The following is a 25,436-nucleotide window of genomic DNA, read 5'->3' as shown; positions in this document are numbered from 1 at the left end:
ATGTGTGACCTGCCGACGTTTGAAAGGTAGGACAGGGAAACAAAAATTGGCTAATTTGCCACAAGAAAGGACCCAGCGAGATCACCCACCGTTTACCAATGTTGGCATGGACTATTTTGGCCCAGTGGAAACAAAAAGAGGGAGAAGTTAGGTAAAAAGATAGTGTGTGCTTTTTACATGTCTGTCTTGCAGAGCCGTTCATCTTGAGATGGTCTGCTCCCTCAACACAGACGCCTGTATCCATGCCATAAGGAGATTCGCATGCAGACGAGGCCAGGTAAAGCATGTCTGGTCTGACAATGGTACCAACCTCATTTGTGCTGAAAAGGAACTAAAAAGCGATTTGTCCAATTTTAACAGCAGTAAGATCCAAAGAGCATGACTCTTTGGATCTTACTGCTGTTAAAATTGAGAGGGGAATAGGCTGGAACTTCAATGGGATGTATGGGAGAGATTAATCAGATCAGTCAAATAGATCTTGAACTCTGTTTTACAACGACAAACTGTAGATGATGAAGGTCTTTAGACAGTTTTATGTGAGGTTGAGGCAATCCTTTAAAAATCCTTCCTCTGACCCCTTTGATTTGGAGCCTCTCACCCCAAACTACGTCCTTCTGCTTAACTCTCAATCTGTTCTGCCTCCTGGTGAGTTTTCGGTGGAAACAAATAATAATAATAATAATAATAATACATTTTTTTTAAAGGCGCCTTTCTTGGCACTCAAGGACACCGTACACAGTTACACAAATTGAGATTAAAAACACATTAAGAATTAATTAACAACAATAAAAATGAAATATAAAAATAAAAACAATACAAAAGTGACAGAGCAATTGGCATCAGATGGAAAAGGCAGTTTTAAACAGATGTGTTTTGAGTTGTGATTTGAAATGGGGGAATGAATCGATATTTCTGAGTTGGGGTGGTAGTAGATTTCAGAGACGGGGAGCAGAGCGGCTGAATGCTCTACTCCCCATGGTGGTGAGACGGGTGGAGGGGACAGACAGGTGTGTGGAGGAAGATGATCTGAGGGAGCGGGAGGGAGTGGGAACATGGAGGAGGTCGGACAGATATGGGGGGGGCGAGGTTGTGGATGGCCTTAAATGTTAATAGAAGGACTTTGAAATGAATACGGAACTGAACCGGTAGCCAGTGGAGCTGTTGGAGGACAGGAGTGATGTGGTGGATGGAGGGGGTACGAGTAATGATACGGGCAGCTGTGTTCTGGACCAATTGAAGTTTATGGAGGGATTTAAGAGGGAGGCAGAAGAGGAGAGAGTTACAGTAATCCAGACGGGAAGTGACGAGGCTGTGGACAAGGATGGCGATTAATGTTTCGTAGGTGGAAGTAGGCAGACCGGGTAATGTTAGTGATGTGGGATTGAAAGGATAGTGTGCTGTCAAGGATGACACCCAGACTCTTAACCTGGTAAATACAGTACCAGGCCAGTTTGTTCTGGAGGAGATGGACACAAGAATATCTGACACTTATGCAAGAAAGGCAGAAGTGATCCAAGGTGAGGGAAAACCTCAAAGTGGGAGACATAATGGTAATAGTTGACCCTACCTCCCCACGCTCTTCATGGCCTCTGGCAAGAATCCTGGAGACAAAGCTTGATGCCATTGCACTGGTCCGGTCAGTAAAACTCAAGACAAAGACGAGCATCATAGAGCGGCCAGTGACAAAGCTATGCCTTCTCCTGGAAGAAAGCTCATGACTGGACCAAAAACTATGTAATGTATGTCTTTTTTTTATGTTACTTATTGGCTCCCTTACTATCACATATTGAGTAATTGTTTTATGTTAAACTTAAAACATTTAGGGACCGGATGTATAAGAGCCAAATTGGAATTGTAAAATCTAATCTTTTTTTTTTTTGTCTGAGTTGACCCCACCTAGTGGTGGTGGCTGAGAGGGAAACTAATAAAGGCCAAGGATGCTACCTGGAAGGTGTGGTCGGAGCAGGAAGAGAGAGTCTTTTGACCTCACATCCTCAAGTCCTGGCAGCCACAGACAATGTCCATGTTTTTTTTATTAGAGAATCCTTAGCTTATCATTAGAATCCTTTTTTCATTCAATGAATTAATGTACAATGAATGTCCGTGTCTTTGTCCTGTCGTGTCTTTGTGCTAGCTGTACTACTAGCCTCCTCATCTCCTGTTTTCCCATGTTGTCTCACTAAGTGACGACATGGGGAAGTCGTGCTACCGCTGTATTTGAGTGCTGTTTTACTGTATTTGAGTGCTGTTTTACACTCCTTATATAATGCAACAGTTTTATCTAGTGTTCCGTTCTTCTTGTAAAATCCAAATCTCTTCCAAACTTTGGCTTTCAGACTTGGCGGTTATTCTGTCCTCAGCTAACGTTCCAGTATCAGACTAGACAGATAGATAACAGAGTCCAATAAAGACCAATGGATGTGATGGGTTTCCCTACTTTACTGAAAGTCCTTTAATCTCATAGAACAAACTGTGAAACTGAAACAGAACAACAAAGCAGAAATATTACATTTAAAACATTGAATGTAGCCTTGTGTACATTATTCTATACAATATTTCAAATAAATCAAATTAAACGAAGCAAATACATACAGTAGCCTAAAACACTGTAGCCTAGCTTATGTGGTGTTAGCCATTTAGCCAATTAACTCTTTACTAGCTTAATTAAACCATCCAACATTTCTCCATAAAACAACCAAAAACAGCATGAATTTGACGCTAAAGAAATTCAACACTTATAACACAAACAAAATACTGCAGCACTCACAGATATATGCGATCCATATCCACCAAGGACATAGAAGTGATGAACTGCATGCTTGATCCACCATTCAACTAACATATCTGCTATTTCAGCATGTCCACAAAAGGGCACCAAATCACCCTACATGAGACCAGCACAATGGTGCATTATAAATCATGTCATTGTTTTCAAATATGTTTGTCTTTCCCTTACAAGCAAAAGTGTATCTTAATGTCACTGCGACGAGTCTCGCAATAGTTTCATGGGAGAGAGCGAAAGAGAGCTGTAGACACTGAGCAGACAGGGCTTTCAGCAGCATAGCAGCTACATTAAACCGATTCATAACTCTGTAATCAGGCCATCGGCCGCTTCATTTAAATCGATTTAAATGAACCAGCCGATCCAGGGGTCCGTGTATCGATGTACTCGCATATTAGAAATTAAAACTGATTTCTGATTTACACCCCTACAAATGAGTTTTTATTTGAAACTATGAACTATGAATTTTAAATTAGAAGTGTAATTTCACAAAAAACAGGATAATTCGTGTTCCAGGAAAGAATACACATTTTGCGAACAATCCCTGGAAACCTGAAACAGGTGGCAAGCCAATGCACAGCTGTTTACAATTTCCTTCTGGCAGCATGGTTGCCATCAAGTTACTGTATTTTATTATACAGCATTGTACTGTAATATCTACAGTTATGTATATATTAATATTACTGCTGATCATTATTAATTATATAAATTACTATTAATAATAATAATACTATTGTTTTTTACTTATAAACTTAATATTATAGATTATAACTGTAAAATAATCCTGGTCACTATTATCACTGTGAATAACATTAAAAATCAAAAGGCAATCCACACAATATTCGATAATGTCATTTCATTAACATTTTGTTTTCGTGTTTGACAACAATGAAGGGCATGTGGGTGGTGGCCAACAGGCCACTGGCTGCCTTCCACTGGCCCTCCGTTTGTGGGTTGACAGCCATCACCTTCCACTGCACCACCCTCCCTGTCTGGCAGAGCACTTTTTGCCATCCACAGGGTTGATCCTGACCAGAAACCTCTTAGTAACAGTCAATGCATACACTAATAGAGAAAACTCTAGTCAAGTCTAGACAAGTAAGACAAAACTTGTAAGCTATTGAAACACAAAAAATGTTACATTTTAATTGAAATAACTTGACAAAAGCAACAAGATTTACCAACTAGAAAATTCCAGGGAAATTTTGAGTGCCACGGGGGCTACTGCCGGGATGAGTACATGATTTATTTCCAGTGTTCAAAAGTCACCCTGATCATATTCTGGTTTTGAGAAATGTCTTGATATAAAAGACTCTGATATAAAACAATGTCACATCCCTCCATCATGTATTATGTGGGAAATATCTCATATCTCAGTGCATATATACTGGCTTGATTGGAGATGAAGTGCAGCTTGAGGCAACAGTTGAGGACAGTGAGGCTGATGAGGAGTTGTGGCAGAGTGGAGAGAGACAGAGGCAGGGTGAATGGAAAAACACTGGCTGTGACAGAAGACAGTTACAAACATTTGACTTTACACCTGTTTTGAAATTTATACATCACAACTAAATTGTCCTTAAGACATTTTACCACAGCTCTGGAAGTGTGCTTGGAGTCAACCCATGTGCATCCGAGCTTTAACTTCCTGGCTGATGTCTTTGATGTCTTGATGAATTTTTAGTTCAATATATCCATATAATTTACCTTCCTCAAGATGTCATCTGTTGTTGAAGCTGAAGTTCAGCCTCATCAAACTTAAACTTTGAGCTGATGAAGCTGAACTCTGAGTTGATGAAGCTGAACTCTGAGCTGATGAACCTGAAGTTCAGCCTCATCAACTCAGAGTTCAGGTCCTGAATTCTGAGGTGATGAAGCTGAACCCTGAGTTGATAAACCTGAACCCTGAGCCAATGAACCTGAACTCTGAGCCAATGAACCTGAACTCTGTGCTGATGAACCACAACTCTGTCTGTAAACTTCTGACTTGAGCTGTACAAAGATATTACAGTAATGTATAGCCTACCTGAGAAGATGGTTCATTCCTCCTCCCCTATTATTACTGCATTAGGTGGCAGGATCTCTTCCAATATTCAACATTTTTTCAAAGTGCCAAAGCTGTTTTTTACAAATGTTTTTTGTACAATTGTGTAAACCATGGATGTTCATTTCTTAGTTAATGAAGGTGGAGAATCTGAATACACCAGGTTTACTCCCATATAATATAAGGAAATTGCAGATATGTTGCCATATTGGTGTCTCAATAGAGTTTACAAACACATCTAAATGATTTTTTAAAGGTGTTGAGAAAACATTTATTAATAAACATACATAGAACATAAATAAAGTGCCATTACAATAAGGTGCACTGCCATTATAGGGTCTTTTTTAATATAACTTCAGGTTTCCAATAAATGAAGCCTTAGCTTGACGCTCTAATCAAAATTTCAAATGATGCGCTGACAACAAGTGGCAGCTAGTCTGCATAGCTCGTGGTTTTTTTGCAATGTATTTGTATATATTAGTATATTTTTTGTCGATTGCTGTTTTTTATTCTACGTCATCCTTTCGTCTGAAGATGGAGAAGATAATGTACACAAAGGAAGAACTCCTGGCTTTAAAGTTTACCAGATGTGGAGTTAAACATCTCATACCAGCTGAGCTGAAGGAGCCGTACTGTGGATGCAGAGGGGCTAAGCTAAAGGCTAGGAGATGGAGATATAAGCCTTTTCTACCATCGATCCTCATGAGAAATGTCAACTCCTTGGCTAACAAGTGTGATGAACTGGAGGCACTTGTGAAGAACCAGCGAGCATATCGTGAGTGTAGTTTCATGTGTTTCACAGAGACATGGTTAAATGCTAACATTCCCGACCGTTGTGTGGATTTACCCAGCTTCACTGCAGTACACGCGAACAGAGACGCCAGAGCAAGTGTGAAGAATAAAGTTGGAGGACTGGTTCTGCTTGTGAACAATAGATGGTGCAACCCTGGTCACATCAAAGTGAAGGAGAAGATCTGCTGTCAGGATATTGAACTGTTGGCAGTGGGTCTTAGACTGAACTATGTACCGAGGGAGTTCTCTCACATCGTTGCCATCGTTGTTTACATTCAACCACAAGCTGAGCCTGCAGTCGCATGTGACGTCATCTGTGAGACTGTTGAGTCCTGCCACATCCAGAAATACTCGGATGACACAGATATTGTGGCGCATATCAGGAACGGACAGGAAGAGGAGTACAGGGATCTGACGATGGCCTTCAGTGAATGGAGCGACAAGAACTGCCTCCTTCTGAACACCTCCAAGACCAAGGAGATGGTCATGGACTTTCGTAGGTCTAGGCCCTTCAGCCAGTCAACATTCAAGGGAAAGACATTGAGGTGGTGCACACTTATAAATACCTAGGTGTGCACCTGGACAGTAAACTGGACTGGTCCCTGAACATGGATGCCATCTACCTGAAGGGGCAGAGCCAGCTCTTTTTCCTCAGGTTGCTCAGGTCCTTTGACATCTGCAGTGAAATGCTGCACATGTTTTATCAGTCAGTGGTCGCCAGTGTTCTTTTAAGCTGCAGTCTGCTGGGGCAGCAGCATGTCCAACATGAACACAAGGAGACTGGACAAGCTGGTCAAAAAGGCTGGGTTTGTGCTTGGCAGGAGTCTGGACTCATTCAGGACTGTTGTGGAGAGACACATGCAATGTAGGATGTAGGTCATCTTGGACAATACCAACCATCCTCTCCACAACATTCTAGCAGGACAGAGAAGTGGCTACAGGTGTAGCAAACGTCTCATCTCACTGCGCTGCAGAACAGAGAGGTTCAGGAGATCCTTTGTTCCCACTGCCATCAGGCTATACAACACCTCAGCCAAAGGATGTGGATTAATCTAATTATTATTTATTTATTATCAACTGTTATTATTACTATAATCATTATTATTATTATCAACAATGAGCTAATGGACACATGAATTTCCTTTTCTTAATCCACTTCAAAAAATCCACAGGACCACTCGTAAAGTTTAGCAGTGTACTTCAACACAGAAAAATAATAATGCAGAACAATGTCCATTTTCAAAGTTATTAACAAAAAGTGAGAGACGGAGAGAGAGGTCCAAAAACTTTGTGGCTAAACTCTCTGCTTGCCTGACAGACCTGATATTACTCCCCATCCTTCCATTTATGGAAACATCAAAGCAATACAGGTGCGCAGTAACTAAAAGGCAATGACCACAGTCACTTATTCCCCTATATTACAAATGTAACAAATGAAATTATTCAAAATAAAAAATGAATAAGCATATAAAAAATGGGGTTGGGGGACTTCATCTTTTCCAGATCAATTTTTCCTTTTTTTAAATTACTATTCCATTAATAGAAGAGAGACTTTACAGTCACTGTCCTCCCACTCTTTCTCTCCTTCCTGTCGTCTCATGTGTACATACTAATAACTCATCCTTTCCTTTGTCACTTTGTCACAAATTTGACAACAAATAAGTTTTTTTATGCACAGGTGGGGTGTGTGTGTGTGTGTGTGTGTGTGTGTGTGTGTGTGTGTGTGTGTGTGTGTGTGTGTGTGTGTGTGTGTGTGGTGGGGGGTGGGGGTACTCGGGGCAAGCCCTGCATGTCTACAGTAAATATAGACATAGTTCACATGATGCTAACTGAAGGTCTCTGAATGAGACAGACTCTGAACACACTCTCATAGTGGATATCAGTGGTAGGCCTCATCCTACAGAGCTGTCTCTAAGTCACAGACTTGAGGCAGGCCTGAGTCCAAGTCCAAGTGTCAGGTCTCGAATCCATATACTTGACACAGAATGGGTTGATTTAAAAGTGAAGATGGTCTTACAGAAAGCTTTAAATATTCCTTTATTGACTCAGAGCATAACATATGGCAGATATCCACTTACCTTATTTCAAACCTGGAACATGACATGAAAATTCCCAGCATTCCTCTGACATCAAGTACAAGTGTTGATGAAAAGTGATGAACATCTATATATATTATAATATATTTGACACATCCTAATACTAGGTGGTAGTTTTTACAATATTTGTGAAGACACCTGTGTGATTCATTTATTATGTATGCTTTTTTCTGTTTGTAAAAGACAAACAGACAAACAAAGTGTTGGTTCGACAAACAATACAAACAAATAAAGTGTGCAAAGACAAATTTACTTAATTAGACCGCTAAGTTTGACAGTTTGTGACATCCACACAGTCCAGTACAAAAGGCCTGAACCTGGATCATTTACTCACTAATGTTAGGTAGCCTCTGAACGCTGGAGCAGAGCCGTGTACAAGCTTTTGTTTTACACACGCAACTCATCTATTACATTCATCAGACAAACATTTTCTGGCCTCTGTTTATAGAGTTTCTCTGAACATTATGTTGAGGATTTGCAGCAGACGTCTGGTAAGTGACAAACCTTCATTTAATTCTGTTTAAGCTTAGTGACATTACACAAGGTAGATAACATCATATTTGTTTATTCCTGCATTAGCATTTCTTACAATGTATTAATATAATATGTATATATCTTAGACTTTATTAACATTAAGTTTTTATATTATTATATTTGACTTATGCTCAGATATAAGAGGTCTTAGGTCTTACTCATGCCATGGATCACGTCATCATTTCACAATAACTACTTCTAAGCATTCATGTATTTAAGTACATTCTTGTATCTCTCAGGCAAAGTTGGGCGTGATGAAACCTTGTACCTTGGGGAAGCCAGTAGCAGCTGGCAGAAACCTGACTCAGCAGAACATAGTGCCCAGTCTGCCTGTCCCACCTCTGAAGCAGACCTGTGAGCTCTACCTCAGCTTCCTGGAGCCCATCGTGGAGGCGGAGGAGCTGAAGCAAACAGAGATTTTGGTGGAAGAGTTTCTGAAAGCAGGGGGGGTCGGAGAGAGACTGCAGAGAGGCCTGGAGAGGAAAGCAAGCAACACTGAGAACTGGGTGAGCTCAACAACTACACCGACAGTTGTGGACACATTTACTGAAACACTGGTGTAGATGTTCTCCTGAGAGTGACCTCTGACATTTCCGTATCTATTTAGCTCCTGATTTACAAAAGGCGCTGACGGAGAGCTCATACACACAGTTTATCATCTCCAGGTTTAGAAACCAACTTATGCTTTTCTTGACTAAATAATAATGTAATGATTTTGACTTCCGAACATCTGCTTTGATAGTTAGATATCTCCATCTTCAGGACCAATCCTAAAGAAAACAAGCCTCATGTCTGTCCAGACTAATTTAAGACGTAGTGAAGACTGTGAAGGAATCTATTAAAAGATATGAAGTATTTTTGATTTGTGATATAAGGATATCTGACTTGACTTTGTTGAGCTTTGTTGTTCTTGTTCTGCTGTGTGTCTACTCTTCACAGCCTGACAGCCTCATGACAAGGAGGGAGACGCATCATTTTAAAGAACAGCATAAGTAGTTTTTAAAACAGAGATCAATGAAATATATTCTTAACAAAGAGTCACAAAGTTATTGATCATGAAGGTCAGTAAGGTCAGTGTGATGTGTGAGTATGTGTGAGTGTTGTACGATGCATAAAATAAACAAGGAAAAACAAAAAGGCTGTCACATCACCAGACTGTCTGCTGAGAGAGAGAGAGAGAGAGAGAGAGAGAGAGAGAGAGGAGGGAGCTTTAATGCTTCCTATCTTACCTCCTTTAGCAAAGGTAAGACTTGACCTTCCTTTATGAGAGGAAAGGAGAAATGCTGTCCCACAATTCCGTGCAACAGCAACGTTTAAAGTGACGCACCATTGTAGTTTAACCACAGCAGAGCCACATAAATGTAGAAACAGCAGAGCAGCTGTTTTATGTTTGTGACTTGATCCAGAACTGATGGAACTCCTTGTCTGATCCACTGAAGCCCAAATCCTTAAATATAGATTAATTCTCTCTAAATCCAGTCAGGAGTTATGAAGAACAAGCAGATTGAATCTATAGTTAACAATATCATCATCATAACTAAATACTACATAAATGTCATTTCACTAAATCCCATTGTGTAAAGCTTTAAAAATGAATTTTCTCACTCAAAAAATGTATATAGCACTTATGTCAAGAAACTATGTACTTATGTCTGAATATAATTTATTCTAATCTCTTGCTCAGTTCCTTATATCTATTTAATTATTATTATAATGGCTCAACTTTCTCTATTTGTTTTCTTTCTTTCATGTCATCTTATTTCAACATTTCAATCCTGTATGCTTTGTTTTTGTGGTTTGAAGAGGAGGATTTATTGTCCAAGTGTTATAAATAGTTAATAGAAAAATACTTAACTAGAAAAATCATAGTGTTAGTGCAGTAAGATTCTCTTCCTAAGTCCTGATGAATTCTCCTTCACATCTTTCCTTGACATGACGGTTTCCATCGAGTATGAGGAGAAAAGGTTAGCGAGGAGATAGTTTTTACTTTTCAACTGCAGCCCTAGACTTGGTGTCACCAGAAAGCACTGATGCCCATGCTGCTGGTAGCAAGGTGAATTAAACCCTGCCACACAAACAACAGCAGAGGTCGCCACATACTGCAGCAGAGGGAGTTCACTGAGAGAATCAACAGAATCAAACTGTAAGCGATTCTTATATGACAGAGGATGATGCTTCACATAATGGAGCCTACAAATTCTAAAACATGGACGTTCACACAAATCTCCACGGTGACCACATCAGTGACCAATGGCCTCCCTTATTGAATAAAGGCCAGAACATTATGATGTCAAAGTGAAGTTGACCTTTGACCTTTTGGGTATAAAACATCATCACCGCATCATTTTATTGTGTGAGATATTTTTGTTCAATTGTATCATAATTACTGAATGAATTCTTGAGTCATGCCTAAAACAGGTCTCATGAAATCACAGCGACCTTTGACCTTTGACCAACAAAATTATAATCAGTTCCTTGACTACATTACACTCAGGAGAGTAGGCAACAACTTCTCCAACCTGAACAACCACACAGGTCATTTTTTTTCAACCCTGTGATACGACCCATTGGAGTGTCTCCTGAAAGGGTGTTACTGCTGTTGGATGGAGGAAAACTCCAATGAAGCAGCTTCTTCAGTGTCTCTGTCACTCCTGTCCTTCATCTGTCTATGTTTCTGTCTGAGTCTCTGTGTCACTGAGTGCTTGTACCTGTTTGTAGTTAACAGATGACTATGTGAAGTTTGAGTATCTGGACAGACGGAAGCCTGTGGTGGTTTATTCAAACCACGGGATGGTCCTTCCCCACATGAACTTCAGGAATAAACAGGAACAAATAAGGTACACACACACACAGGCACACACACACACACACACACACACACACACACACACACACACACACACACACACCAGAACCAGATAATGACAAAGACAAAGACACAGGCTGTCCATGTAGTGGTCCCTAGAGAAGTTAAGACTAATGAGGGAATCTTACATCCTCATCTCGACTACCTCAATGAGTGTATTTTTCCACTTAGGAATAATTCTCCTGGAGAACACTGGCAGTCAGCTTTTGTGCTGTGTTTGCTGGAGAACAGGAAAGAGGTTGCTCGATGGTGAATTTGACTGTGGTTGAAGTGTCCAACTCAGTGAACCGGTGCCAGACTGTCAATAACCAGAATCCCCCCCCCCCTGTATGACAACGGGGGCTGGACCCAAGTCCATAAAGACAATCAGACCCCAGTCTGTTTTCTCTTGGTCAGTGTTTCCAGGTGAACACCTTGGCACTTTGTCACCTCCCTGATCCACTACAGTCCAGTGGCCCTATTTCTCCACTGCAGTGCTAAACCTTGGACACTTGGACCGGTTCACCTGTACAGAGGACACCTGTTTGAGTGTTTCAGTATCTTTTTGACCTGTAGTTAAAACTGTGACATTATCATCATCATGCTGACAAACTAACTGACTCTACAAAAAAGATGAACCCTGTTAGACCCTGTCTGATTGGTTCCAGAGACAAATGGAGCACATAGCATCTCTGACACCTCTCTGAACAGGGACTGGTACACGAGATCAGAGCCCCCTGTAGCCCTGGAGGTCACTGCCTAAAGGCTGAGAAATAAACCTATGATGTCATCAAGTTCATCATGGATCAGGCTTGAGTCTTCAGATTGTGGGTGACTGACCCGTGACAGTCAGGACATAATTCCTGTTTAACACCATACTAACCTTGTTTTCTCTGTGTAGGTTTGCTGCTGAAGTAACATCAGGTTGTCTGAATGTAAAGACAATGGTTGACAAGTGAGTACTGATCTTAAAATGTTCTCCTTTCTCCACTTTGATTAATTTCTGTCCTCAATGATGTTTATAGGATTTGATTTTTAATTCTAAACAAAAAAACCAAATCATGTGGTCTATTCTAACCATCTAATTAAAAAAAATGGTCCAATTTTTTTTTTTGCAAATTCATTTTTTTATTTCTCATTTGGCAGAGACAGTAGATAGGTGGACAGACAGGAAGAGGAAATGAAGTCCCAATAAAGTCAAAATAAAAGCCAAGAGGACATAAAAGTGTAACATTAAGCAAGCACATGATCTGTACCAGGGTTATAAGATATATAGATGAATGAATGAATGAATGAATGAATACAAAGGCTACATAATGAAAAAATCTTTTAGGAAAAGTTCCTGATAGCTGAGTCTGACTGCTGCTCAGGGGACCCCTGCTGGTCGCGTCGTAATACAGCCCATCACACAGTTTTTGGATAAAAGAAATTTTAGATCTGAATTAAAAGAACAAAATAATAATAGCTATCTAATTATGTAGCCTATGTATGCATTTATTTATTCATACATTCATAAATTCATTCATTCATTCATCTATCTTCTCACAAAAATAAAAAAAAATTAATTAGCAAAAATCAAAATTGGAGCACTTATTTATTTTGGTTGTCTGGCTTTTTGTTTGGAAATAAAAACAAATAGACCACGTGATTTCACTTTTTGGTTAAAATTAAAAATCAAATAAAACCGTATGAATTCGGTTTTTATTTTCAAACAAAATAATGATAAAAGGAATTGACAAAAAACAAAAACTGACCAGTTTGATTGGTTTTACGTATTTTGATTCTGACACCAAAAACGTTTTTTAATTTTGGTTTTATATGAAATAACAATTTCATGTTTTTTTTTTTCATTTTTGAATTACAAATGAATTGCAGATTATCCGATGATACCCAGATCAAAAATGGAATCTTTTCATTTGTTTGACTGAAAGCCAGAGATACAAATCCATTCTCTGAATAATTTGAATTGATGTTTGAGGAACTTCGGAGAAGCTCAGATTTGCTTTCTGTCCTTATAAGAAGGGTCAGGTTTAGTCCCATCAGCTCAAGTATTTGAACTTTACACCTAAATCTAAACACAAAACTATGCAACTTGAGAAAGAAAAGATGTGACTGTTGACTGGGGATTGTTTCTTAAAGGCAAATTGTTCTTATAAACGCTATCATGTGTGAGCACATACTGCTGAATGTGATGACCTTCTAACGGCTGTAGACCTTCTTCATTATTTTATTACGTAGACAAAGTTGAGTCAGTGATTTGAGTGAATGAGGCAGCTTCAGGGACATCCGTTGTAAATTATATTGATTGGCTGATGATTGTGTGTTTTGCAGTGACACATTACCAGTGGAGTACATGGGAGGGAAGCCACTGTGTATGAAGCAGTACGACCGGGTGTTGTCATCCTGCCGTATCCCCGGTCCAAAGACGGACACTCTGGTGTTCCACGCCAAGACCTCCAACGCCCCCAAACACATCAGTGTGGTACACAACTGCCAGGTGAGGAACACCGCATCACCCAGCTCATCTGGGACTATTAAACTTCTAAGACTTATATCTTGGAACTATCTTCAGAGTCAACTTCACCAATGGTGAACCATCACCTCCCTATGGCAAGCCGTTTTAACATTTAATGGCTAAATTTGACTATCCAGAATCAACACTACAGATAACACAATTTTTACTAGTCGTAATTACATTTTGACCAGTCAAAATGACAGTTAGAGATATCTGTATATCAGTTGTGTCTTGTCAAAATTGAATTACAGATAGCTGCAATGACGTCATTGAAAACGACATTCAACTCGTGACACATCTATAATGACAATTAGATATATATCTGTAATTCAATTTTAACTAGGCAAAAAGTTAACGATATTGCAAAAGTCATTTTGACTCCTCAGAATTGTTGTGCAGGATGTTGCTCATGCAAGGCTTCCCATTGGATACTGGCCTAAATGAACTTGAGCAAGAGAGAGGAGGCTTTCCATTGGATATTCGCCCAGCAAAGAAATCATTTGAACAGTGTTAGCTGCTGTGGATAAGATGATTAGAAAATGCCATGAAATAGAAAGAGCTCATAATCAAGGAATTTGTAGGGAAGGAGAGCTTTGTTCTCTTGAGGGTTGTTCCAGAAATCGATGTCGTATTGAACATTTATTGTATCCAGACACACGATTGCATAATTACAGATAACTAACTAAAACAACATTTCAGGCTCAAGATTTTTTTTACTTTAAGCCCTGTATTCCTAATAGGACTCTGTATATTGTATATAGTACTTTTTCTGACACCCTGGGGTCTTAGGGGCCTCAGGGTGTCATCTTTTGCTGAGTCTGTAATCCAGTCTTTCTGTCTTGTGTGTCCTCCCCTTGGATTCAGTTTTTTGTGCTGGACGTGTACAATAGTGATGGGACTCTGCTAACAGTGGATCAGCTCTATGTTCAGCTGGAGAGGATCTGTAAGGCCTCACCACAGACCACCACAGAGCCTGTCGGCATTCTCACCACCCAGAACCGAGACGTCTGGAGCAGAACCTACAGCAGCCTCATCCAGGGTGAGCACTCCTAAAGAACCACCTGATACCTCATGATAATATGTGGAATAAACTTCTTCAACAGTAAGAGAAGTGGTCATGTGACAGAAAGGGTAAACTGGTCTGCATGTCTTTGTGTGGCTTACTTGATATAAGATTGGTATGATCCTTTTTGTGTAATATTCCTTTAAAGTCTCACTGAACACATCAGTTCTGTAAATCACATGATCTCCTTTGAGAAAATCATGCGACATTAATTCAACACAATATCCTTAGGTATGATATAAAGGACCTGTTTCCAAACAGCCAATAAAATCTTTGCATGGAGCAGTCACATGATTGTTCATTCGCAGGAAGATAGTCAGCAGCTGAACACCAGCCAAAAAGTGTGAATGACAACCCACCTTATCTTTCCTGATAATGTCCCTGATCACATCTTGTCCTGCTGCTCAGCTTGTTAAACAAGTCATCAAAACATTCAACGGGAAAAAAGTCACCTGCTATTGTCAGTTTGCCATTAGGTACATTAAAAAGCTTCATACCTTAAATAAGATGTTGAAATGGTCCTAACAACACAGTGCTCCATCTGCTGTCAACACAGACATGCCACAGCAGGCTGAAACAAAAAGACATGCACCAGGAAAGAGAGAATCGTGTTTTTCATGTTTCACATTGTGTATCTGGGTATGATCCCAACATGATCTAAAAGCCATGTGAATTAGTTGGCTTTTAACACAAATAAATAACATAGGAAGTATAGAAAATGTATGTCAAATGTAAAGTTTGTTGTGTACATTTGTAAAATTATTGTCGAAACACACAAAAATTCACATTCATTAAGTTGTTTTGAAGACGATTCTAAATAACGTGAATAACATGCAAGGTTTTCCCCTGATAGATTGAGTAAAAGTAGAAACTGAAGATATTGAGGACTGTTTTAGTCTGATGACATAATAACATGATGTTTGCTCTGTGTCCTTCATGTGTCCAGATGAGACCAACAAAGAATCACTGTCAGCTATCGAGAGGAGCATCTTTACTGTGTGTTTGGACAGAGCAACCCCCCAAGAGCCTGATGAGATGCGTCACAGTGCTATTCTGCAGATACTGCATGGAGGAGGCAGCCAGTGTAACAGTGGAAACCGATGGTTTGATAAGGGGTTGCAGGTGATTTAACACATTCAAATGATGACACTGTTTTTCCCCCATGCTGAGGACCAATATCACTTATCAGGGAAACACACTGCAGCTGTGATGAGAAACAACGACAGTCTGACAGTCTGAAACAAGGTGACACTGGACTGAAACCAGTTCATATCAGACTGAAACCATGACACTAGGCTGGAACCAGCTGATATGTAGCTACATGTACAGTAACAGACTGGTGGGGAGTTGGGCTGTAAAGCTTATGCTTGGTTTGTGTGTCTTTTCTCTTTGTCAGTTCGTTATTGGAGAAGATGGGACGTGTGGTGCGAACGGCTCACACTCTGCTGCTGATGGTACAGCCTGTATGGGGTTAGCTGACCATACTGTAGCATTCATGTAAGTAGACCAACAGTAAATTAACTTTTGTAGATGTGGGTATGCTGTGCATCTCTGCCAGTGCAGAGCTGTGGTTTCAATGCAGTCCTGTGTGTTAGATGCAGTCTAAATTTTATCCACTGACGTCTTTAAAAGTTGCACTTATGCGAGTCAAAGCAAAGTGACGAGGAAGTTTTGGATGAGGCACCACTGTCTACAAATTGATCACCTGAGATGATATTTTTGCTGCACCTGTAGCTGCTTCTCTGTCCTGTCAGAATGTTGTGGAGAGGATGGTTGGGATTGTCCAAGATGGCCTCCATCTTACATTGCATGCGTCTCTCCACAACAGTCCTGAGTGAGTCCAGACTCCTGCCAAGCACAGACCCAGCCTTTTTGACCAGCTTTTCCAGTTTCTTTGTGTTCATGTCAGACATGCTGCTGCCCCAGCAGACTGCAGCATAAAAGAGTCCACTGGCCACCACTGACTGATAAAACATGTGTAGCATTACACTGCAGACGTCAAAGGACCTGAGCCTCCTGAGGAAAGATAGATGGCATCCGTGTTCAGGGACCAGTCCAGTTTACTGTCCAGGTGCACACCTAGGTATTTATAAGTGTGCACTACCTCAATGTCCTTCCCTCGAATGTTGACTGGCTGAAAGGTGGGCCTAGACTTCCGAGAGTACACGACCATGTCCTTGGTCTTGGAGGTGTTCAGAGGGAGGCAGTTCTTGTCGCTCCATTCATTGAAGGCCATCGTCAGATCCCTGTACTCCTCTTCCTGCCCATTCCTGATATGCGCCACAATAGCTGTGTCATCCGAGTATTTCAGGATGTAGCAGGACTCAGAGTTGTATTGAAAGTTGGCCGTATACAGGGTGAACAGGAACAGAGCCAGAACAGTCCCCTGTGGAGCCCCAGTGCTGCTCATCACTGTCGCTGAGACACAGTTACCAAGCCTGACGTACTGTGGTCGTCTTTTCAGGTAATCCACAATCCAGGACGTGAAGCAGGGATCCACCCACATCCCTTCCAGCTTGTCTTTAAGACTGGGGGGTTGGATGGTGTTAAATGCACTTGAGAAATCAAAGAACATAATCCTCATGTAACCACCTGGCTCATCCAAGTAAGAATGGGCCCGGTTGAGCATGTAAAGGACGGCATCATCCACATCCATCCTGTGGTCTCAGAAGGTGGAGAAGCAGCTGCTCCAGGGTCTTCATGATGTGTGATGTGAGGGCCACTGGTCTGTAGTCATTTATCTCAGCCAGTCGTCCTAGTTTAGGTACCAAAACAAGACATGATGTTTTCCACAGGACCGGGACCCTCCCTGTTTATAGACTTAAGTTAAATATCCTCAGAGGCTCAGCCAGCTGGGCTGCACAGTCCTTTAACAGCCTCGGAGACACACAATCCGGGCCTGTTTTTACAGAATGTAGCCTCTTGAGCTCTGCCCTCACCTCCTCGGCTGTAAAGGTCAGGAGACTTGACCGGAGTGTGGAGGGAGTTGCAGCTGCAGCAGTGGGAGAGAGAACAGGTGAGGCTGTGTCACACCTGTTGTAGAACAGGTTGAACTCATTGGCCTTGTCCACATCACCTGATGTTGCCTGGCTGTTCTTCTCTTTATAGCCAGTGATGGTCCTCATCCCCTTCCACACCTCTCTGGTGTTGTTGTGCTGCAGCTTCATCTCTACTTTCTTTTTGTAGTCCTCCTTCTCCTGCTTTAATCTCCTCTTCAGCTCATGTTGCAAACACCTGAGCTTCTCCCTGTCTCCATCCCTGAAGGCCTCCTTTTTCTGGCTGAGGAGGGTCTTGATGTTACTGGTGATCCAGGGTTTGTTGTTTGGAAAGCAGTGTGCAGTCTTTGCTAGTATTACAGTGTCATTACAGAAGTTAATGTAGTCTGTGGTACATTCAACCATTCTATCAATGTCAGGGTCCTTGCTTTTATCATTTTCCTGTGACTCCAACAGGACATTCCAATCTGTGCACTCAAAACAGTCTTTTAGAGACTCACTGGTCTCCGAGATCCAGTTCCTGAATGAGCGGGTGGTTGCAGCCTGCCTCAGTACACAGGGTTTGTAGGAAGGCTGAAGAAAAAACAGATTATGATCTGATCTGCCAAGTGGTGGTAGAGCTGAAGCAGTGTAGGCCTCCTTGACATTTGCATGCAACAAATCCAGTGTCTTATTTTCCCTTGTGGGACAGTCAACACACTGAGAGAAGCCAGTCAGGTGAGAGGTGATATCCCCTGATATTGCAATGAATGCATCAGGGTGCTGGGTATGTACTTTTGCAACAGTCTCGTGAATGACGTCACATGCCACTGCAGGCTCTGCTCGTGGTTTAATGTCGACGATGTGAGAGAACTCCCTCAGTACATAGTACGGTCCAAGACCAAATGCCAACGGTTCAGTATCCCAACAGCAGATCTTCTCTTTCTATTGTTCACAAGAAGAACCAGTCCTCCACCTTTATTCTTCCCACTTGCTCTGGCGTCAAGGCATCAACATTGTCCCAAACTATTCTACAGGATCACTGATGGGTCAGGGTCAAGGTCATTTCATGTGCTCCAAGTATCTTAGCTGTGTGCACATTTTTATATATTTTTATGAAGCACAGTAAATGGTGAATTTGGTTCTTCACCAAATTAGAGTTTGTTTTGTCTCACGTCTCATTTGTTTTCTATCGTGTGGAAACAGGATGAAGCCAAAGATGACTCAGTCTCGCACGGAGCCTCTGCCCCTGCCCAAGAAACTACAATTCAAAATCACGCCTGAGATCAAAAAGGACATTGAGGAGGCCAAGCAGCACATTGACAGGTGGGGATAGCTTTAAGTTACATAGAAACATAGAAACCCAGGGGAAAACCAGTCATTTCCATGTGTTGCTGTGTGAACACTTGCTGAAGGTTGGGTCAGATCTGTGAGTGGAGTTAAACTAAAGTCAAATGTGCTACATGCCTGTCCACCACCCCACCTCAACACTCTTACGCTCTGAACTTTTTTTTTGGATGTTAATGATCAGGTGTGTATTCATCCTATGTGGATGTAATTTGTATGAATACTAATGTCATGGTTGGTGACAGAGGTCAACGTTCAGCTTTACCAAAGAAAAAAATCTCAAACATAATCAATAAATGGAGCAGAGCACACAACACCTTGGAAAAACTTTTGATGTGCAGGATCAAGGCCCAGAGGGAAACGTAGTGTCACAACAGAGCATGCTCATAGGAATGTCAGCCATGGTAAATTAATTGAGTGTGTATAATTTATTAGTACTAGTCGGTAGTCTGCATAGAAGCTGGAGGGTATGTTCACTATGATGTGCTGCTGGAGTTGGGAATGCTGTGATGTCTCAGAGAGATTTATAAGCAGTCTGACACTGAGCCTGTTGCTCTGCAGCGTCAGCATTCAAACAGCTGTCAGACAACACAGTACAACAAACTATTAACAATAATAATAATCACTTCTACACTACAAACAAATTCTAAATATGTTCTGACTATTGTTCATTTTAATTTGCCTGTGCATACATATAGACACAGAGATATGTTAATAAACTTTTCCCTCCTCCACAGAATGGCCCGAGACCTGAATCTGAGGGTTACAGTGTTTGAGCACTTTGGGAAAAATTACTTGAAGGCCCACAAGATGAGCCCAGATGCTTTTGTACAGATGGCTTTACAGCTGGCCTACTACAGGTGAGTGTGGAGATGGACTGTTTATGTTATATATACCAACGGTAACTGAAGACCTTGATCCTCCAGTCAGGCTGCGTCCATGACTTGAGCTGAAACTGAAGTTTTCAGGTTATACTTACAATCAGGAAACAGAGTGCTATGGTCACAGGCAGTACATTCTCTCATCAGCCAGAAACTGGAGTAATCAATAATCAACAATCAGACTGGACACTTAGTGAACTAGAATAACCTCCTTGTGGTTGTATCTCTCCTCCACTCAGACTAGTTTCAGGTTACAGATTACAGATTCAGGTTTCAGAGTCATATGAAAAATTTACCATTTTTGTGAAATTTTGTCATAGTCTTGAGTCTTGAGTGATAGCTAAAAAGGTAACACTGACCTTGACCTTTGCTCTTTGACCACCAAAATCGAATCATTTGTCCTTGACTGAGAGTGAATGTTTGTTGCCAAATTTGAAGTTTTGAAGTTCCATCAAGGCGTTACTGAGATTGGGAGAATGAATGGGACATGTCACTGGAGCAGAGGCATAAAAATGAATGTGGTTGCAGAGCGACAGTATAAGTCTGTGTGTTATAAATATTTCTCCTGTGTGTTGTCAGGATGTACCAGCAGTGCTGTTCGACGTTTGAACCCGCTTCCCTGCGTATGTTCAAACTGGGCCGTGTAGCTGGGATCCATTCAACCTCGAAAGCATCCGCCACCTTTGTCAAGGCCTTTGATGACCCCAACATAAAGGTGTGATGATGATGATGATGATGATGATTCACCTGTCATGTAATGTACCTCTGTTTAACCAGCTTGCTTCCAACAGTTGAGATGTTTTATGAATAGAGTAATTTCTAGTTCCTAAACCATGGTGATATTTTACTCACAGCTGCCTCAGCTCAGTGTTTGGCACAAATAATCATACATTTTTGTTTTGGATTGGTTTGAGATAGCAGGCTGATCAGAGGTATTGATTAGGCTGGTTTACATCACACTGCTGCTAACATTCTTGTCTCCCTGTTCCACAGAACTCAGTGAAGGTGGATTTATTGGACAAAGCTATAAAAGCTCACAAGTGGTACACTCACATGGTGAGTATCATTCACAGCACCATTCCACACTTTACTTCAGTTTAGATACAGTTTGTTGTCTTGGGAAAGATACCTCGTTATAAACATTTATATCATCCCATCTTACATACATGAGATTCTCTATCCTGATCACTGTCCTCCTCTGAAGCTTGTTTTAGCTTTACATATTAGACACTTGATTGTTACTGTCCAGTTGAAAAGACTGACAAGAAGTTCAAGTAAATACACATGCAGGTTCCCATTTGGCTTGTTCTTGTGCACAAGGAGGCAAATGTATGTGAAACATGGATTCAAACATTGCAGGTTTCAGACATTGATGGGGAAGGAAATGCATTTCATACATTTGATAGAGCTCAAGGACACACAAACTGATATAAAATTTACCTGGAATGTTTTCCATCCTAACAGGCAGTCAATGGTCAGGCAATAGAAGGACACCTATTGGGTTTGAGGATGCAGACTGGGGAGGAAAACATCTCCATGCCTGAACTCTTCACAGACAGCTCCTTCACCAAAGCCTTTAACTATCAAATCTCTACAAGTCAGGTAAGTGACAGAAAATAATGATACCACTATACCACTACTATACCACCATACTAAAGACAGCCTATCCCATTCATTTATATTTTGCACAAAGGGGAAATATTGTCTTATTTATCATTATTAATGTGTTGATATGCATAAGAGCAGTGTACCTCTGCAACACAGTATAGCATGTGTGGCAGTAGAATGACACTATAAGGTGCACACAGCTTTGCACTGGTAAATTGTGGCTCTGTGCTTTTGCATCACCACTATATGAAGAAAATAATAATAATAAAAAATACGGATTGTAAAAAGAATTTATAGATGAACAATTAATCCATCAATACTTCAGATTTAAAAATCGACTTACAAAAACAGCATAAAACTCTCAGTAATAAAACATTTGTGGATATGTTTATTAATTTATTATAAATAGTAGCTTTTCCTTTTCCTATGAGCTAATCAATTAGTTTGTCGTTTAGTCTCTCCATTTAGCCTTTCTGTGACACTCTGGGCCTTCAGTGCTGGTAAAACCCGGTTAAACAATCCAGATTGGTCATGGGACGTAACAAGCTCTCTGATTGGTTGGAGAGCTAACAAGTCATATTATATCCAGGTATCCCTGGTCCTCCAAAGAACTCCTTGAGGGGACCCGACTAGGGCTGAACGATTTGAGAAAATAATCGAATTGCAATTTTTCTTTACCAATATTGCGATTTAATATGCGATTATTTTTTAAGTTCCTTATCTTTTGTATTATTCAACAAACACAAGCAATAAATCATTCTATATTATGACACAGATTAGATAGATTAAACATAAGCTGTTCTTTCCTGTAGGCCAGGCCTATGTCATGAGGAAATTAGATGATGCATGAATTGATATGAATGACATATTTTTATTTAACTACTTCAATCACAGTAGTATATTGATCGATGTGTTTAACTTACAGCCTTGTAAGCATGTTAAATTGTCATATGGAGTTATGCTTTCAAACATTTCGGTCAGTGATCCTTGTTGGGTGGTATTTGGCTTATTTGACACACTGGTGGTCGGCATTTTAGCCATGTAACTATGGTACATGACTTTGTTGTGCTGATACAGGTTAGTAGTGTTGCTACGTGACGTAGCACTGGTAGCAAGGCAGGTTTCTGCATAATACCTGACGCTGAGCAGCATCTTCTTTTTTAAAGCCGAATAGTTCCACAAAACCGACATACTGCTCTTCTTAGACACTAAAGTTTCTGCGGAGCCTGAGGCCATTGTACAACAGCTCAAAGTGTAGCGTGCCAAGTTGTTGCTCCCTGTTTTAGCCGACCGCTCTACTCTCGCTTGCATGTCATATTATTGCAAAAGCAATTAATCGTTCAGCTCTAGCTCCGACCTTTGTTTTATGTTGCTGTTTCTTGTTTTTTAATTTAGGTGTTTCAACTCAATTTTTTTAAACCGCTGAATGACAAGATTTTTTTAAATACTTAATTTTATAATTAATTTACTTTGACATTAATGAGTTAGTTATATTATTTCCAAAATACATTTGACATAGATCTGAGTCTGTGATTGAATTATCCGTTGAGTTTCCTCATACATGTGCAACCTGTAGCATGTATATGGAATATGTTACGCCTGTTTCACTGAAGCCTTGGTTCTCTGAGTGCAGACACATCTCTCCAGCTTTTAGGCCACTTGAAGACATGCTCAGTTGATGAACTGGAGAGGAAGTCCTTACTCAGAGAAGCAAGGTTACTATGTGGACTAGGTGATCTCTCTGTCAGTATAACATCAAACCAACATGACATAGTTTATGTCCAAACAATGATACTAAAGTTTAATTATGTGACAAGATGAAGTCATATTTTGTTATAACAAGAAATTATAAGGAAAATATCACAATGACATTAACTGTATGTTGTTCAAACACACACTTTTTCACTTTATAAGAAGTTCACTCCACATCACAAAAACACATTAGAGATGTGTGCTATATGAATAACTAACCACTGCATTCTCACCTCTGTTCCTGATCAGGTAATATCAAAGTCCAGCAGTCTACCATGTGTTGGCCCTGAAACCCCCGACATATACGATGTGTGCTACAGTGTTCTGAGCGATCGCATCAGCTTAATAGTGTCCCGCTTTGAACCTCCCAACACCTGCAAAGTAAAAAATGCAGAATGTCTCATAGAAGCCATGGTGGATGCACTGTTGGACATGAGGACAATGCTGGAACTCCAAGAGGCAGTCTGACACTAAAACAGACTTAAAGCACTAGTTTGACAAATTTCATTATTCATCTTCTTGCCAAGTGACATCTGAAAAGATCTATACCATTCTCATGTATGTCACTTAAATGTAAAGCTACATCCAGCAGCATGTTAGCTGAGGAGAGGAGTTTACTGTTTTATCTAACACACAATTAAACCTAAAATCATAATTGATCTGTTTCCGCCTGTTTCCATCTGTCATGGTAAACTAAACTAAACTGGATTTAGTCTTAGATTTATCAGATGGATATGAGAAATGGTATCAATCATCTCAACTACTGTCATCAAGAAAGAATCTACTGTAAGTGTTAATGTGCCAAACAAAGTTTTTTAGTTCTCTTCCAACCATATACAGCTATGACCATCACAGTTTTTGTACATACTCAACTTGCTGCTTCTTTTTACTCTCTTAACCTCCTTCATAGCATTTTAATTTATGTGAAATAAGAAACATTTGTTGTGTCAGTATGTGTTCATATTCATGTTGTGTAGCTCAGGTTGTGCTCAGAGAGAGAGTCACAGGAGTAACAACGTCAAAACCAAAATATGTAAGGGCGCCTCGGTGGCTCACCTGATAGAGCGCTTTCCATTAGGACTCAGTCTTTACCAGCGCCCAAACCCGACCCTCAACCCTTTGCTGCATGTCATCCCCTCTCTCACTCACCCCCAACCTTCCTGTCTGTCTCTCACTAATAAAGGCATAAAAAGCCCCAAAAAATAACTTTAAAAAAAAAAGAAGAGAAAATTCAAATGTGAGTTGTCGTTGTGATAAAGGGTTAACATTTCGAGTGCTAACTGAACTAATAACTGGATGTTGTTATAATAAATATGAGTTATGTAAATGACAAAAATACCACCGTATGGAGAAAACATGATTAGACACAGGTAAATGATATTGACTATAATTTATTTAAATTTTGTAAGGAAAAAACTGTACACAAGATATGAAAAATATAATAAAAACATATCATTACATCTGAGCCCTTTCTTGTGTCCAAGATACTTAAAGGTCCTGTAAATGAAACTTAAAACAGTAATACAGCAGCAAACTACTTTCTATTTAAAGATATACAGGAGTAATGGCGTCCTGAGCAAAGAATGAAGCCACACCCCCTCTGTGTGTGATGTAATTTGAGCTTCTCTGTTGGTCTCAGATGCTGGTGGTCTGGTGCAACATCTCGCGGCAGTGATGATCATTATAGAACCTTTAAGAACCTTCAGAACCTTGTTCTTAATTTAATTTCAGGACCAACGTTACACATTTAGCATCCCTACACTAATGTCAGAAAGACTGTTACAAGATGAGCAGCAGTCTGGGTCTGGGGTACTGGTCCAAAGACTTGTTCAGTGTTAGTTGGGGTTATCAGGGTTAGGGGGTTGAGCATGAGAAGAATAGCCTGGGTCATGGGGCTGGGGACCATTTGACCAAGTGGAAGGGATGGAACAGCACCCCAATGATGGGAACCTGGTTTAAAATGCCCCATGCGTGATTTCATAAATCCAGTTTTCAACAAAATGGGCCTCCAGAGATTTGCCCTGACAAGTCTCCATATATTGGCCTGTTAGTAAAGATGTGGTTTTCAAAACCAGACTATTACCATGTAGCGTACATACATGGCCTGGCATCAGTCACAAGCCATTAAGGAAGTTCATTATAAGGACATGCAGAGTTACGGACTCACAATTGACACTTTGCGACTCTTTCCACCATCAAACTATC

The 25,436-nt window shown here is 40.5% G+C and overlaps 1 protein-coding gene across 1 annotated transcript; it reads left to right on the top strand.

Moving 5' to 3' along the window:
- On the top strand, positions 1-24,886 carry LOC130170944 (carnitine O-acetyltransferase-like). The gene is made up of 15 exons (XM_056378657.1): positions 1-26; positions 193-277; positions 8,485-8,751; positions 10,964-11,082; positions 11,992-12,045; positions 13,422-13,587; positions 14,470-14,644; positions 15,615-15,790; positions 16,065-16,165; positions 18,850-18,969; positions 19,728-19,850; positions 20,451-20,586; positions 20,865-20,927; positions 21,336-21,473; positions 23,481-24,886. Exons 1-15 carry the CDS (start codon positions 1-3, stop codon positions 23,697-23,699), a joined length of 1,968 nt encoding a protein of 655 aa, XP_056234632.1. The 3' UTR covers positions 23,700-24,886.
- The last annotated feature ends 550 nt before the right edge of the window (positions 24,887-25,436 follow it).

The sequence above is a fragment of the Seriola aureovittata genome, chromosome 6 (genome assembly GCF_021018895.1).
Source record: "Seriola aureovittata isolate HTS-2021-v1 ecotype China chromosome 6, ASM2101889v1, whole genome shotgun sequence".
Taxonomy (NCBI): Eukaryota; Metazoa; Chordata; class Actinopteri; order Carangiformes; family Carangidae; genus Seriola; species Seriola aureovittata.
Note: the sequence above shows the minus strand (reverse complement) of the source record. Positions and strands in the feature narration are given on the sequence as shown.